Source organism: Oncorhynchus keta, chromosome 30 (genome assembly GCF_023373465.1).
Source record: "Oncorhynchus keta strain PuntledgeMale-10-30-2019 chromosome 30, Oket_V2, whole genome shotgun sequence".
In the NCBI taxonomy this organism is placed as follows: domain Eukaryota; kingdom Metazoa; phylum Chordata; class Actinopteri; order Salmoniformes; family Salmonidae; genus Oncorhynchus; species Oncorhynchus keta.
The window spans coordinates 17,185,130-17,197,629 of NC_068450.1; the positions used below are offsets into that span (position 1 = coordinate 17,185,130).

General features: G+C 49.6%; 1 protein-coding gene across 1 annotated transcript in view; it reads right to left on the bottom strand.

Annotated features, from left to right (window-relative positions):
• Nucleotides 1-12,500, bottom strand: part of LOC118374651 (teneurin-2-like) — a 450,055-nt gene that overhangs the window by 86,530 nt on the left and 351,025 nt on the right. The window contains exons 8-10 of the mRNA XM_052487936.1: nt 12,498-12,500; nt 5,054-5,155; nt 2,231-2,425 (exon numbers count right to left, since the gene is read on the bottom strand). The exon at nt 12,498-12,500 is cut by the window's right edge and continues 193 nt beyond it. Of these exons, the coding sequence (XP_052343896.1) occupies nt 2,231-2,425; nt 5,054-5,155; nt 12,498-12,500 (300 nt within the window). The remainder of the gene's footprint in view (nt 1-2,230; nt 2,426-5,053; nt 5,156-12,497) is intronic.

Consider the following 12,500-nt stretch of genomic DNA (forward strand, 5'->3'; position numbering starts at 1 on the left):
CTACCCTCCTCTGTAGCTTGCCTCTATCTGTCACTTCCCTCTCTCCTTCTCATCATCCCTCTGCCTCTATCTGTCACTTCCCTCTCTCCTTCTCATCATCCCTCTGCCTCTATCTGTCACTTCCCTCTCTCCTTCTCATCATCCCTCTGCCTCTATCTGTCACCTCCCTCTCTCCTTCTCATCATCCCTCTGCCTCTATCTGTCACTTCCCTCTCTCCTTCTCATCATCCCTCTGCCTCTATCTGTCACCTCCCTCTCTCCTTCTCTCTCTCTTATCATCCCTCTGCCTCTATCTGTCACTTCCCTCTCTCCTTCTATCTCTCTTATCATCCCTCTGCCTCTATCTGTCACTTCCCTCTCTCCTTCTCTCCTTCTCATCATCCCTCTGCCTCTATCTGTCACGTCCCTCTCTCCTTCTCTCCTTCTCATCATCCCTCTGCCTCTATCTGTCACCTCCCTCTCTCTTTCTCTCTCTCTTATCATCCCTCTGCCTCTATCTGTCACCTCCCTCTCTCTTTCTCTCTCTCTTATCATCCCTCTGCCTCTATCTGTCACTTCCCTCTCTCCTTCTCTCTCTCTTATCATCCGTCTGCCTCTATCTGTCACCTCCCTCTCTCCTTCTCTCTCTCTCATCATCCCTCTGCCTCTATCTGTCACTTCCCTCTCTCCTTCTCATCATCCCTCTGCCTCTATCTGTCACCTCCCTCTCTCCTTCTCATCATCCCTCTGCCTCTATCTGTCACTTCCCTCTCTCCTTCTCATCATCCCTCTGCCTCTATCTGTCACTTCCCTCTCTCCTTCTCATCATCCCTCTGCCTCTATCTGTCACTTCCCTCTCTCCTTCTCATCATCCCTCTGCCTCTATCTGTCACCTCCCTCTCTCCTTCTCTCTCTCTTATCATCTCTCTGCCTCTATCTGTCACCTCCATCTCTCCTTCTCTCTCTCTTATCATCCCTCTGCCTCTATCTGTCACTTCCCTCTCTCCTTCTCATCATCCCTCTGCCTCTATCTGTCACTTCCCTCTCTCCTTCTCATCATCCCTCTGCCTCTATCTGTCACTTCCCTCTCTCCTTCTCATCATCCCTCTGCCTCTATCTGTCACCTCCCTCTCTCCTTCTCATCATCCCTCTGCCTCTATCTGTCACTTCCCTCTCTCCTTCTCATCATCCCTCTGCCTCTATCTGTCACTTCCCTCTCTCCTTCTCATCATCCCTCTGCCTCTATCTGTCACTTCCCTCTCTCCTTCTCTCTCTCTTATCATCCCTCTGCCTCTATCTGTCACCTCCCTCTCTCCTTCTCTCTCTCTTATCATCCCTCTGCCTCTATCTGTCACCTCCCTCTCTCCTTCTCTCTCTCTCATCATCCCTCTGCCTCTATCTGTCACCTCCCTCTCTCCTTCTCTCTCTCTTATCATCCCTCTGCCTCTATCTGTCACCTCCCTCTCTCCTTCTCTCTCTCTCATCATCCCTCTGCCTATATCTGTCACCTCCCTCTCTCATTCTCTCTCTCTCTTATCATCCCTCTACCTCTTTTCTTCTCTACTATGACATTTTGCTCGCATCTTCACTCCACCTGTAGTCTGTCCCTCTTTCTCTATCTTTGTCCATCTCTCTCTCTCTCTCTCTCTCTCTCTTCCTCTCTCTCTTCCTCTCTCTCTCCCTCTCTCTCTCTCTCCCTCTCTCTCCCTCTCTCTTTCTCGCTCTCCTTTTCTCTATCCCTTGCCCTCTCTTTCTCTCCCTCTCCCCTCTCTCTCTCTCCCTCTCCCTCTCTCCCTCTCCCCTCCCTCTCTCTGTCTTTCTCTCCCACCCCTTTCTCTTAATGTGTAGCATGCTGATCCATCTTAAGAGGATGAATAGAACAGATGTAATCCTTTGATCACAGGTGTGAGGTGCCTGGCTGCTCCTCCACCCTCATCTGTATATAGAGAAACACAACAGGACCACTGGGGAGGCAGAGGACGCTATGACGAGCTGGGACTGGGAGGCTGCTGTGTGTGTGTGTGTGTGTGTGTGTGTGTGTGTGTGTGTGTGTGTGTGTGTGTGTGTGTGTGTGTGTGTGTGTGTGTGTGTGTGTGTGTGTGTGTGTGTGTGTGTGTGTGTGTGTGTGTGTGTGTGTGTGTGTGAGGTGTGCTACACTTACACACATCCAATACCCCTCCTCAAACACACATCCACCAGCCTACCCACCCACAAACCCAGCCACCCCCAAACACACACACCCTCTCCTCACCTTTGGCACAGTTGTCTCCCTTGTACCCCAGGGAGCAGACACAGTTCCCGCCAGTACAAGTCCCATGTCCACTACAGAGAGGGTCAATGCAGTGTGTGGTGGGGACGGCACACTCTGCTCCTTTCCATCCACTGTAGCAGATACAGGATCCCTTATCATACTGACCATTACCACTACAGAGAACTGGACACGCCTCTGGAGAGAGAGAGAGAGAGAGAGAGAGAGGGAGAGAGAGAGGAAGAGGAGAGGGAGAGAGAGAGGGAGAGGAGAGAGAGAGAGAGAGAGAGAGAGAGAGAGAGAGAGACAGAGAGAGAGAGGGGAAAAAGGTATACAGTGGTCAGAGAACAGTATGTCTGATGGTCACAACAGAGTAAACAACAGTATGTCTGATGGTCACAACAGAGTAAATAACAGTATGTCTGATGGTCACAACAGAGTAAATAACAGAATGTCTGAGGGTCACAACAGAGTAAATAACAGTATGTCTGATGGTCACAACAGAGTAAATAACAGAATGTCTGAGGGTCACAACAGAGTAAATAACAGGATGTCTGAGGGTCAAAACAGAGTAAATAACAGAACGTCTGAGGGTCACAACAGAGTAAATAACAGGATGTCTGAGGGTCACAACAGAGTAAATAACAGTATGTCTGAGGGTCAAAACAGAGTAAATAACAGAATGTCTGAGGGTCACAACAGAGTAAATAACAGAATGTCTGAGGGTCACAACAGAGTAAATAACAGTATGTCTGAGGGTCAAAACAGAGTAAATAACAGAATGTCTGAGGGTCACAACAGAGTAAATAACAGTATGTCTGATGGTCACAACAGAGTAAATAACAGAATGTCTGAGGGTCACAACAGAGTAAATAACAGGATGTCTGAGGGTCAAAACAGAGTAAATAACAGAACGTCTGAGGGTCACAACAGAGTAAATAACAGGATGTCTGAGGGTCACAACAGAGTAAATAACAGAATGTCTGAGGGTCAAAACAGAGTAAATAACAGAATGTCTGAGGGTCACAACAGAGTAAATAACAGTATGTCTGAGGGTCAAAACAGAGTAAATAACAGAATGTCTGAGGGTCACAACAGAGTAAATAACAGTATGTCTGAGGGTCACAACAGAGTAAATAACAGGATGTCTGAGGGTCACAACAGAGTAAATAACAGAATGTCTGAGGGTCACAACAGAGTAAATAACAGGATGTCTAAGGGTCAAAACAGAGTAAATAACAGAACGTCTGAGGTTCACAACAGAGTAAATAACAGGATGTCTGAGGGTCACAACAGAGTAAATAACAGTATGTCTGAGGGTCAAAACAGAGTAAATAACAATGTCTGAGGGTCAAAACAGAGTAAATAACAGAATGTCTGAGGGTCACAACAGAGTAAATAACAGTATGTCTGAGGGTCAAAACAGAGTAAATAACAGAATGTCTGAGGGTCACAACAGAGTAAATAACAGTATGTCTGATGGTCACAACAGAGTAAATAACAGAATGTCTGAGGGTCACAACAGAGTAAATAACAGGATGTCTGAGGGTCAAAACAGAGTAAATAACAGAACATCTGAGGGTCACAACAGAGTAAATAACAGGATGTCTGAGGGTCACAACAGAGTAAATAACAGAATGTCTGAGGGTCAAAACAGAGTAAATAACAGAATATCTGAGGGTCACAACAGAGTAAATAACAGTATGTCTGAGGGTCAAAACAGAGTAAATAACAGAATGTCTGAGGGTCACAACAGAGTAAATAACAGTATGTCTGAGGGTCACAACAGAGTAAATAACAGTATGTCTGAGGGTCACAACAGAGTAAATAACAGAATGTCTGAGGGTCACAACAGAGTAAATAACAGGATGTCTGATGGTCACAACATAGTAAATAACAGAATGTCTGAGGGTCACAACAGAGTAAATAACAGGATGTCTGAGGGTCAAAACAGAGTAAATAACAGAATGTCTGAGGGTCACAACAGAGTAAATATCAGGATGTCTGAGGGTCACAACAGAGTAAATAACAGAATGTCTGAGGGTCAAAACAGAGTAAATAACAGAATGTCTGAGGGTCACAACAGAGTAAATAACAGTATGTCTGAGGGTCAAAACAGAGTAAATAACAGAATGTCTGAGGGTCACAACAGAGTAAATAACAGTATGTCTGAGGGTCACAACAGAGTAAATAACAGGATGTCTGAGGGTCACAACAGAGTAAATAACAGAATGTCTGAGGGTCACAACAGAGTAAATAACAGGATGTCTGAGGGTCAAAACAGAGTAAATAACAGAATGTCTGAGGGTCACAACAGAGTAAATAACAGTATGTCTGAGGGTCACAACAGAGTAAATAACAGGATGTCTGAGGGTCAAAACAGAGTAAATAACAGAATGTCTGAGGGTCACAACAGAGTAAATAACAGTATGTCTGAGGGTCACAACAGAGTAAATAACAGGATGTCTGAGGGTCACAACAGAGTAAATAACAGAATGTCTGAGGGTCACAACAGAGTAAATAACAGGATGTCTGAGGGTCACAACAGAGTAAATAACAGAATGTCTGATGGTCACAACAGAGTAAATAACAGTATGTCTGAGGGTCAAAACAGAGTAAATAACAGTATGTCTGATGGTCATGTGTGTGTGTCTGTGTAATTACACAGAGAGGTAACTAAACTATTAATCAGTGAACAGTCTTCTTCCCCAGGTGAACTAAGAGACATGTTGGCTCTAAACCGCCATGCATCACAGTACTGTCACTACACAGGTGTATGTGTGTTTGTGTGAGTTTGTGTGTGTGTGTCTGTCTGTCTGTGTCTACCTTTGGAGCAGTCCATGCCATGGAACCCAGGAAAGCAGTGACACACACCAGACACACACTCTCCGTTGCCATGACAATTACGGGGACACTCCTGTACCGAGTCTGTAATGGTAGAATAGAGAGAGGTGATAGGTGTCAAACTCAAGCCTGTAGTCTTCATTTCAACAACACCAAAAAATAATATTTCATATTGTTACAGGAGACTCATAAACCGCTCACTGTTCCTTTTACAGGAAATACAATCCATCCATTCTGTCTATATCATGTTTCTCTATTGCTGCTCCTCCTCTAAAATTCTCTCTCTCCGCTCTTACCCTTCTTCCATCTGTCTTGACACTTCTGTCTCTTCTCCTCTCTCCTCCTCTCCCCCTCTCGCTCTCTCATCCTCTCCCTCTATCCTCTCTCCTCCTCTTCCTCTATCCTATCTCCTCCTCTCCTCTCTTCTCCTCTCCTCTCCTCTCCTCTCCTCTCCTCTCCTCTCCTCTCCTCTCCTCTCCTCTCTCTCCTCTCCTCTCCTCCTTCTCTCCCCTCCTCCTTCTCTTATGTCCTCCCTCTATCCACTTCTCCTCTCCTCCTTCAGTTCTGTGTGTTTCTCCTTTGCTCTGATCCCCAGGTTCATCAATACTTTATTCAGGTGCATGTGTTCCTCTCCACATTATTTGCTCTGTGTGTGTGTTTTGGTTGTGTGTGTGTGGGTTTTGGTTGTGTGTGTGTTTTCAGCACTCTACCCATGTCTAAGTGACTTGTGTGTGGTGAACAGGTTTAGATAAGAGCACTGAGGAGGTTTTCACTCTCTCCAGCCCTCCCTTTCTCTCTCCATCCCTCTCTTTCTCTCTTCTTCCCTCCCTTTCTCTCTCCATCCCTCTCATTCTCTCCACTTACCTCTCTCTGTCTCCTCCTCTCTCCCTCTCTCCACTTCCCTCTCTCCCTCCTTCTGTCTCCACCTCTCTCCACTTCCCTCTCTCCCTCCTTCTGTCTCCACCTCTCTCCCTCTCTCCCATTCCCTATCTCCCTCCTTCTGTCTCCACCTCTCTCCCTCTCTCTACTTCCCTCTCTCCCTCTCACTGTCTCCACCTCTCTCCCTCTCTCTACTTCCCTCTCTCCCTCTCACTGTCTCCACCTCTCTCCCTCTCTCCACTTCCCTCTCTCCCTCTTTCTGTCTCCACCTCTCTCCCTCTCTCTACTTCCCTCTCTCCCTCTCTCCACTTCCCTCTCTCCCTCTTTCTGTCTCCACCTCTCTCCCCTCTCTACTTCCCTCTCTCCCTCTCTCTACTTCCCTCTCTCCCTCCTTCTGTCTCCACCTCTCTCCCTCCTTCTGTCTCCACCTCTCTCCCTCTCTCCCATTCCCTATCTCCCTCCTTCTGTCTCCACCTCTCTCCCTCTCTCTACTTCCCTCTCTCCCTCTTTCTGTCTCCACCTCTCTCCCTCTCTCTACTTCCCTCTCTCCCTCCTTCTGTCTCCACCTCTCTCCCTCTCTCCACTTCCCTCTCTCCCTCTTTCTGTCTCCACCTCTCTCCCTCTCTCTACTTCCCTCTCTCCCTCCTTCTGTCTCCACCTCTCTCCCTCTCTCCACTTCCCTCTCTCCCTCTTTCTGTCTCCACCTCTCTCCCTCTCTCTACTTCCCTCTCTCCCTCCTTCTGTCTCCACCTCTCTCCCTCTCTCTACTTCCCTCTCTCCCTCCTTCTGTCTCCACCTCTCTCCCTCTCTCTACTTTCCTCTCTCCCTCCTTCTGTCTCCACCTCTCTCCCTCTCTCTACAGCCCTCTCTCTCTCTTTCTGTCTCCACCTCTCTCCCTCTCTCTACTTCCCTCTCCCCCTCCTTCTGTCTCCACCCCTCTCCCTCTCTCCACTTCCCTCTCTCCCTCTTTCTGTCTCCACCTCTCTCCCTCTCTCTACTTCCCTCTCTCCCTCCTTCTGTCTCCACCTCTCTCCCTCTCTCCCTCCTTCTGTCTCCACCTCTCTCCCTCTCTCTACATCCCTCTCTCCCTCTTTCTGTCTCCACCTCTCTCCCTCTCTCTACTTCCCTCTCTCCCTCCTTCTGTCTCCACCTCTCTCCCTCTCTCCACTTCCCTCTCTCCCTCCTTCTGTCTCCACCTCTCTCCCTCTCTCTACTTCCCTCTCTCCCTCTCTCTGTCTCCACCTCTCTCCCTCTCTCCACTTCCCTCTCTCCCTCTCTCCACTTCCCTCTCTCCCTCTTTCTGTCTCCACCTCTCTCCCTCTCTCTACTTCCCTCTCTCCCTCCTTCTGTCTCCACCTCTCTCCCTCTCTCCACTTCCCTCTCTCCCTCTTTCTGTCTCCACCTCTCTCTCTCTCTCTACTTCCCTCTCTCCCTCTCTCTGTCTCCACCTCTCTCCCTCTCTCTACTTTCCTCTCTCCCTCCTTCTGTCTCCACCTCTCTCCCTCTCTCTACAGCCCCTCTCTCTCTTTCTGTCTCCACCTCTCTCCCTCTCTCTACTTCCCTCTCCCCTCCTTCTGTCTCCACCCCTCTCCCTCTCTCCACTTCCCTCTCTCCCTCTTTCTGTCTCCACCTCTCTCCCTCTCTCTACTTCCCTCTCTCCCTCCTTCTGTCTCCACCTCTCTCCCTCTCTCCCTCCTTCTGTCTCCACCTCTCTCCCTCTCTCTACATCCCTCTCTCCCTCTTTCTGTCTCCACCTCTCTCCCTCTCTCTACTTCCCTCTCTCCCTCCTTCTGTCTCCACCTCTCTCCCTCTCTCCACTTCCCTCTCTCCCTCTTTCTGTCTCCACCTCTCTCTCTCTCTCTACTTCCCTCTCTCCCTCTCTCTGTCTCCACCTCTCTCCCTCTCTCCACTTCCCTCTCTAAGCACGATGCCTTACCTAACTCAAACCTACTCTCCCCTCCGTCCTTCCCCCACTCTCTCCACAGGAGCTGGCAGGCTAATCGTGAGAGTAGGATTGGGTGAAAGTAAAACTGCTGCGCTTGAGTGGGGTAATCTGTTAAATATGACTGTTGGAGCGAGCGGTCGCATCCGCACTTCGGTCCGCAGGTAGTATAACTTTTCATTACATTTCATTACATTTCATTATAGTACAACGGTTTGATTTGTCTAATCTTAGCAATTTCTTCTTAGCTAGCTACATAGCCGTCTTTGTATCAAAGATAATTGCGTAATTATCGTATTTCGTCGTCCTAACGTAGTCTACACTGCTATCTGCCCAGCAGCTAGCCAGCTAGCAAACATCCACCGTCTACCGAATAGCAGCACTGTAGAAACTATTACACTCAACTGAACGACTTGATTAGTGTAGTGTTAGCTAGCTACATAGTTGTCTTTGCTGTCTTCGTATCCAAGATAATTGTGTAGTTTAGAGTGATTATCTTAATTTACCGAGGTTAGCTAGCCAGCTATTTGTCGTCCTTAACGTAGGAGACACTGCTAGCTAGCCAACAGCTAGCCAACGTCTACCGAATAGAACTTCCGCACTCAACAACCCGGTCGCATTCCGCTTCGCTCCACAGGTAGTATCACATTTTCATTTCATTTCATTACAGCACAATGGTTTGATTTGTTTGATCGTAGCTAGCTACATAGCTAGCTACATAGCCGTCTTTGTATCAAAGATAATTGTGTAGTCTTGAGCGATTTTCTAGGTTAGCTAGCCAGCTATTGTCGTTCTTTTAACGCAACGTAACGTAATCAACACTGCTAGCTAGCCAGCTAGCCCCCGAATAGCAGCACTGTAGAAACTATTACACTCAACGGAACGACTTGATTAGTGTAGTGTCAACAACGCAGCCACTGCCAGCTAGCCTACAAAGTCAACAACGCAGCCACTGCCAGCTAGCCTACTTCAGCAGTACTGTATCATTTTAATCATTTTAGTCAATAAGATTCTTGCTACGTAAGCTTAACTTTCTGAACATTCGAGACGTGTAGTCCACTTGTCATTCCAATCTCCTTGCATTAGCGTAGCCTCTTCTGTAGCCTGTCAACTATGTGTCTGTCTATCCCTGTTCTCTCCTCTCTGCACAGACCATACAAACGCTCCACACCGCGTGGCCGCGGCCACCCTAATCTGGTGGTCCCAGCGCGCACGACCCACGTGGAGTTCCAGGTCTCCGGTAGCCTCTGGAACTGCCGATCTGCGGCCAACAAGGCAGAGTTCATCTCAGCCTATGCCTCCCTCCAGTCCCTCGACTTCTTGGCACTGACGGAAACATGGATCACCACAGATAACACTGCTACTCCTACTGCTCTCTCTTCGTCCGCCCACGTGTTCTCGCACTTGAGAGCTTCTGGTCAGCGGGGTGGTGGCGCCGGGATCCTCATCTCTCCCAAGTGGTCATTCTCTCTTTCGCCCCTTACCCATCTGTCTATCGCCTCCTTTGAATTCCATGCTGTCACAGTTACCAGCCCTTTCAAGCTTAACATCCTTATCATTTATCGCCCTCCAGGTTCCTCGGAGAGTTCATCAATGAGCTTGATGCCTTGATAAGCTCCTTTCCTGAGGACGGCTCACCTCTCACAGTTCTGGGCGACTTTAACCTCCCCACGTCTACCTTTGACTCATTCCTCTCTGCCTCCTTCTTTCCACTCCTCTCCTCTTTTGACCTCACCCTCTCACCTTCCCCCTACTCACAAGGCAGGCAATACGCTCGACCTCATCTTTACTAGATGCTGTTCTTCCACTAACCTCATTGCAACTCCCCTCCAAGTCTCCGTCCGACCACTACCTTGTATCCTTTTCCCTCTCGCTCTCATCCAACACTTCCCACACTGCCCCTACTCGGATGGTATCGCGCCGTCCCAACCTTCGCTCTCTCTCCCCCGCTACTCTCTCCTCTTCCATCCTATCATCTCTTCCCTCTGCTCAAACCTTCTCCAACCTATCTCCCGATTCTGCCTCCTCAACCCTCCTCTTTCTGCATCCTTTGACTCTCTACGTCCCCTATCCTCCAGGCCGGCTCGGTCCTCCCCTCCCGCTCCGTGGCTCGACGACTCATTGCGAGCTCACAGAACAGGGCTCCGGGCAGCTGAGCGGAAATGGAGGAAAACTCGCCTCCCTGCGGACCTGGCATCCTTTCACTCCCTCCTCTCTACATTTTCCTCCTCTGTCTCTGCTGCTAAAGCCACTTTCTACCACTCTAAATTCCAAGCATCTGCCTCTAACCCTAGGAAGCTCTTTGCCACATTCTCCTCCCTCCTGAATCCTCCTCCCCTCCCCCTCCTCCTCTCTGCAGATGACTTCGTCAACCATTTTGAAAAGAAGGTCGACGACATCCGATCCTCGTTTGCTAAGTCAAACGACACCGCTGGTTCTGCTCACACTGCCCTACCCTGTGCTCTGACCTCTTTCTCCCCTCTCTCTCCAGATGAAATCTTGCGTCTTGTGACGGCCGGCCGCCCAACAACCTGCCCGCTTGACCCTATCCCCTCCTCTCTTCTCCAGACCATTTCCGGAGACCTTCTCCCTTACCTCACCTCGCTCATCAACTCATCCCTGACCGCTGGCTACGTCCCTTCCGTCTTCAAGAGAGCGAGAGTTGCACCCATTCTGAAAAAACCTACACTCGATCCTTCCGATGTCAACAACTACAGACCAGTATCCCTTCTTTCTTTTCTCTCCAAAACTCTTGAACGTGCCGTCCTTGGCCACCTCTCCCGCTATCTCTCTCAGAATGACCTTCTTGATCCAAATCAGTCAGGTTTCAAGGCTAGTCATTCAACTGAGACTGCTCTTCTCTGTATCACGGAGGCGCTCCGCACTGCTAAAGCTAACTCTCTCTCCTCTGCTCTCATCCTTCTAGACCTATCGGCTGCCTTCGATACTGTGAACCATCAGATCCTCCTCTCCACCCTCTCCGAGTTGGGCATCTCCGGCGCGGCCCACGCTTGGATTGTGTCCTACCTGACAGGTCGCTCCTACCAGGTGGCGTGGCGAGAATCTGTCTCCTCACCACGCGCTCTCACCACTGGTGTCCCCAGGGCTCTGTTCTAGGCCCTCTCCTATTCTCGCTATACACCAAGTCACTTGGATCTGTCATAACCTCACATGGTCTCTCCTATCATTGCTATGCAGACGACACACAATTAATCTTCTCCTTTCCCCTTCTGATGACCAGGTGGTGAATCGCATCTCTGCATGTCTGGCAGACATATCAGTGTGGATGACGGATCACCACCTCAAGCTGAACCTCGGCAAGACGGAGCTGCTCTTCCTCCCGGGAAGGACTGCCCGTTCCATGATCTCGCCATCACGGTTGACAACTCCATTGTGTCCTCCTCCCAGAGCGCTAAGAACCTTGGCGTGACCCTGGACAACACCCTGTCGTTCTCAACTAACATCAAGGCGGTGGCCCGTTCCTGTAGGTTCATGCTCTACAACATCCGCAGAGTACGACCCTGCCTCACACAGGAAGCGGCGCAGGTCCTAATCCAGGCACTTGTCATCTCCCGTCTGGATTACTGCAACTCGCTGTTGGCTGGGCTCCCTGCCTGTGCCATTAAACCCCTACAACTCATCCAGAACGCCGCAGCCCGTCTGGTGTTCAACCTTCCCAAGTTCTCTCACGTCACCCCGCTCCTCCGCTCTCTCCACTGGCTTCCAGTTGAAGCTCGCATCCGCTACAAGACCATGGTGCTTGCCTACGGAGCTGTGAGGGGAACGGCACCTCAGTACCTCCAGGCTCTGATCAGGCCCTACACCCAAACAAGGGCACTGCGTTCATCCACCTCTGGCCTGCTCGCCTCCCTACCACTGAGGAAGTACAGTTCCCGCTCAGCCCAGTCAAAACTGTTCGCTGCTCTGGCCCCCAATGGTGGAACAAACTCCCTCACGACGCCAGGACAGCGGAGTCAATCACCACCTTCCGGAGACACCTGAAACCCCACCTCTTTAAGGAATACCTAGGATAGGATAAAGTAATCCTTCTCACCCCCCCCCTTAAAAGATTTAGATGCACTATTGTAAAGTGGCTGTTCCACTGGATGTCATAAGGTGAATGCACCAATTTGTAAGTCGCTCTGGATAAGAGCGTCTGCTAAATGACTTAAATGTAAATGTTAAATGTAAAAGTTTGTATACTCTCTCCCCCCTCTCTCTTCCTACCCCTCTCACTCTCTCCCCTCTTTCTCTCTCCTAACTCATTACACCAGTGTTGAAGGAGATGTCTCTCTCTCTCCCTCCTCTCTCTCCCCCTCCCCTTTTTATCTTTCTCTCCCCCTCTCTCCCTCCCCTTCTAGCTTTCTCTCTCCCCCTCTCTCCCTCCCCTTCTAGCTTTCTCTCTCCCTCCTCTCTCTCCCCCCTCTCTCCCTCCCCTTCTAGCTTTCTCTCTCCCTCCTCTCTCTCCCCCTCCCCTTTTTATCTTTCTCTCCCCTCTCTCTCCCTCTCTCCCTCCCCTTCTATCTTTCTCTCTCCCTCCCCCTCTCTCCCTCTCTCCCTCCCCTTCTATCTTCCCCCCTCGTTCACCCTCCCTCTCTCTCTTACCCA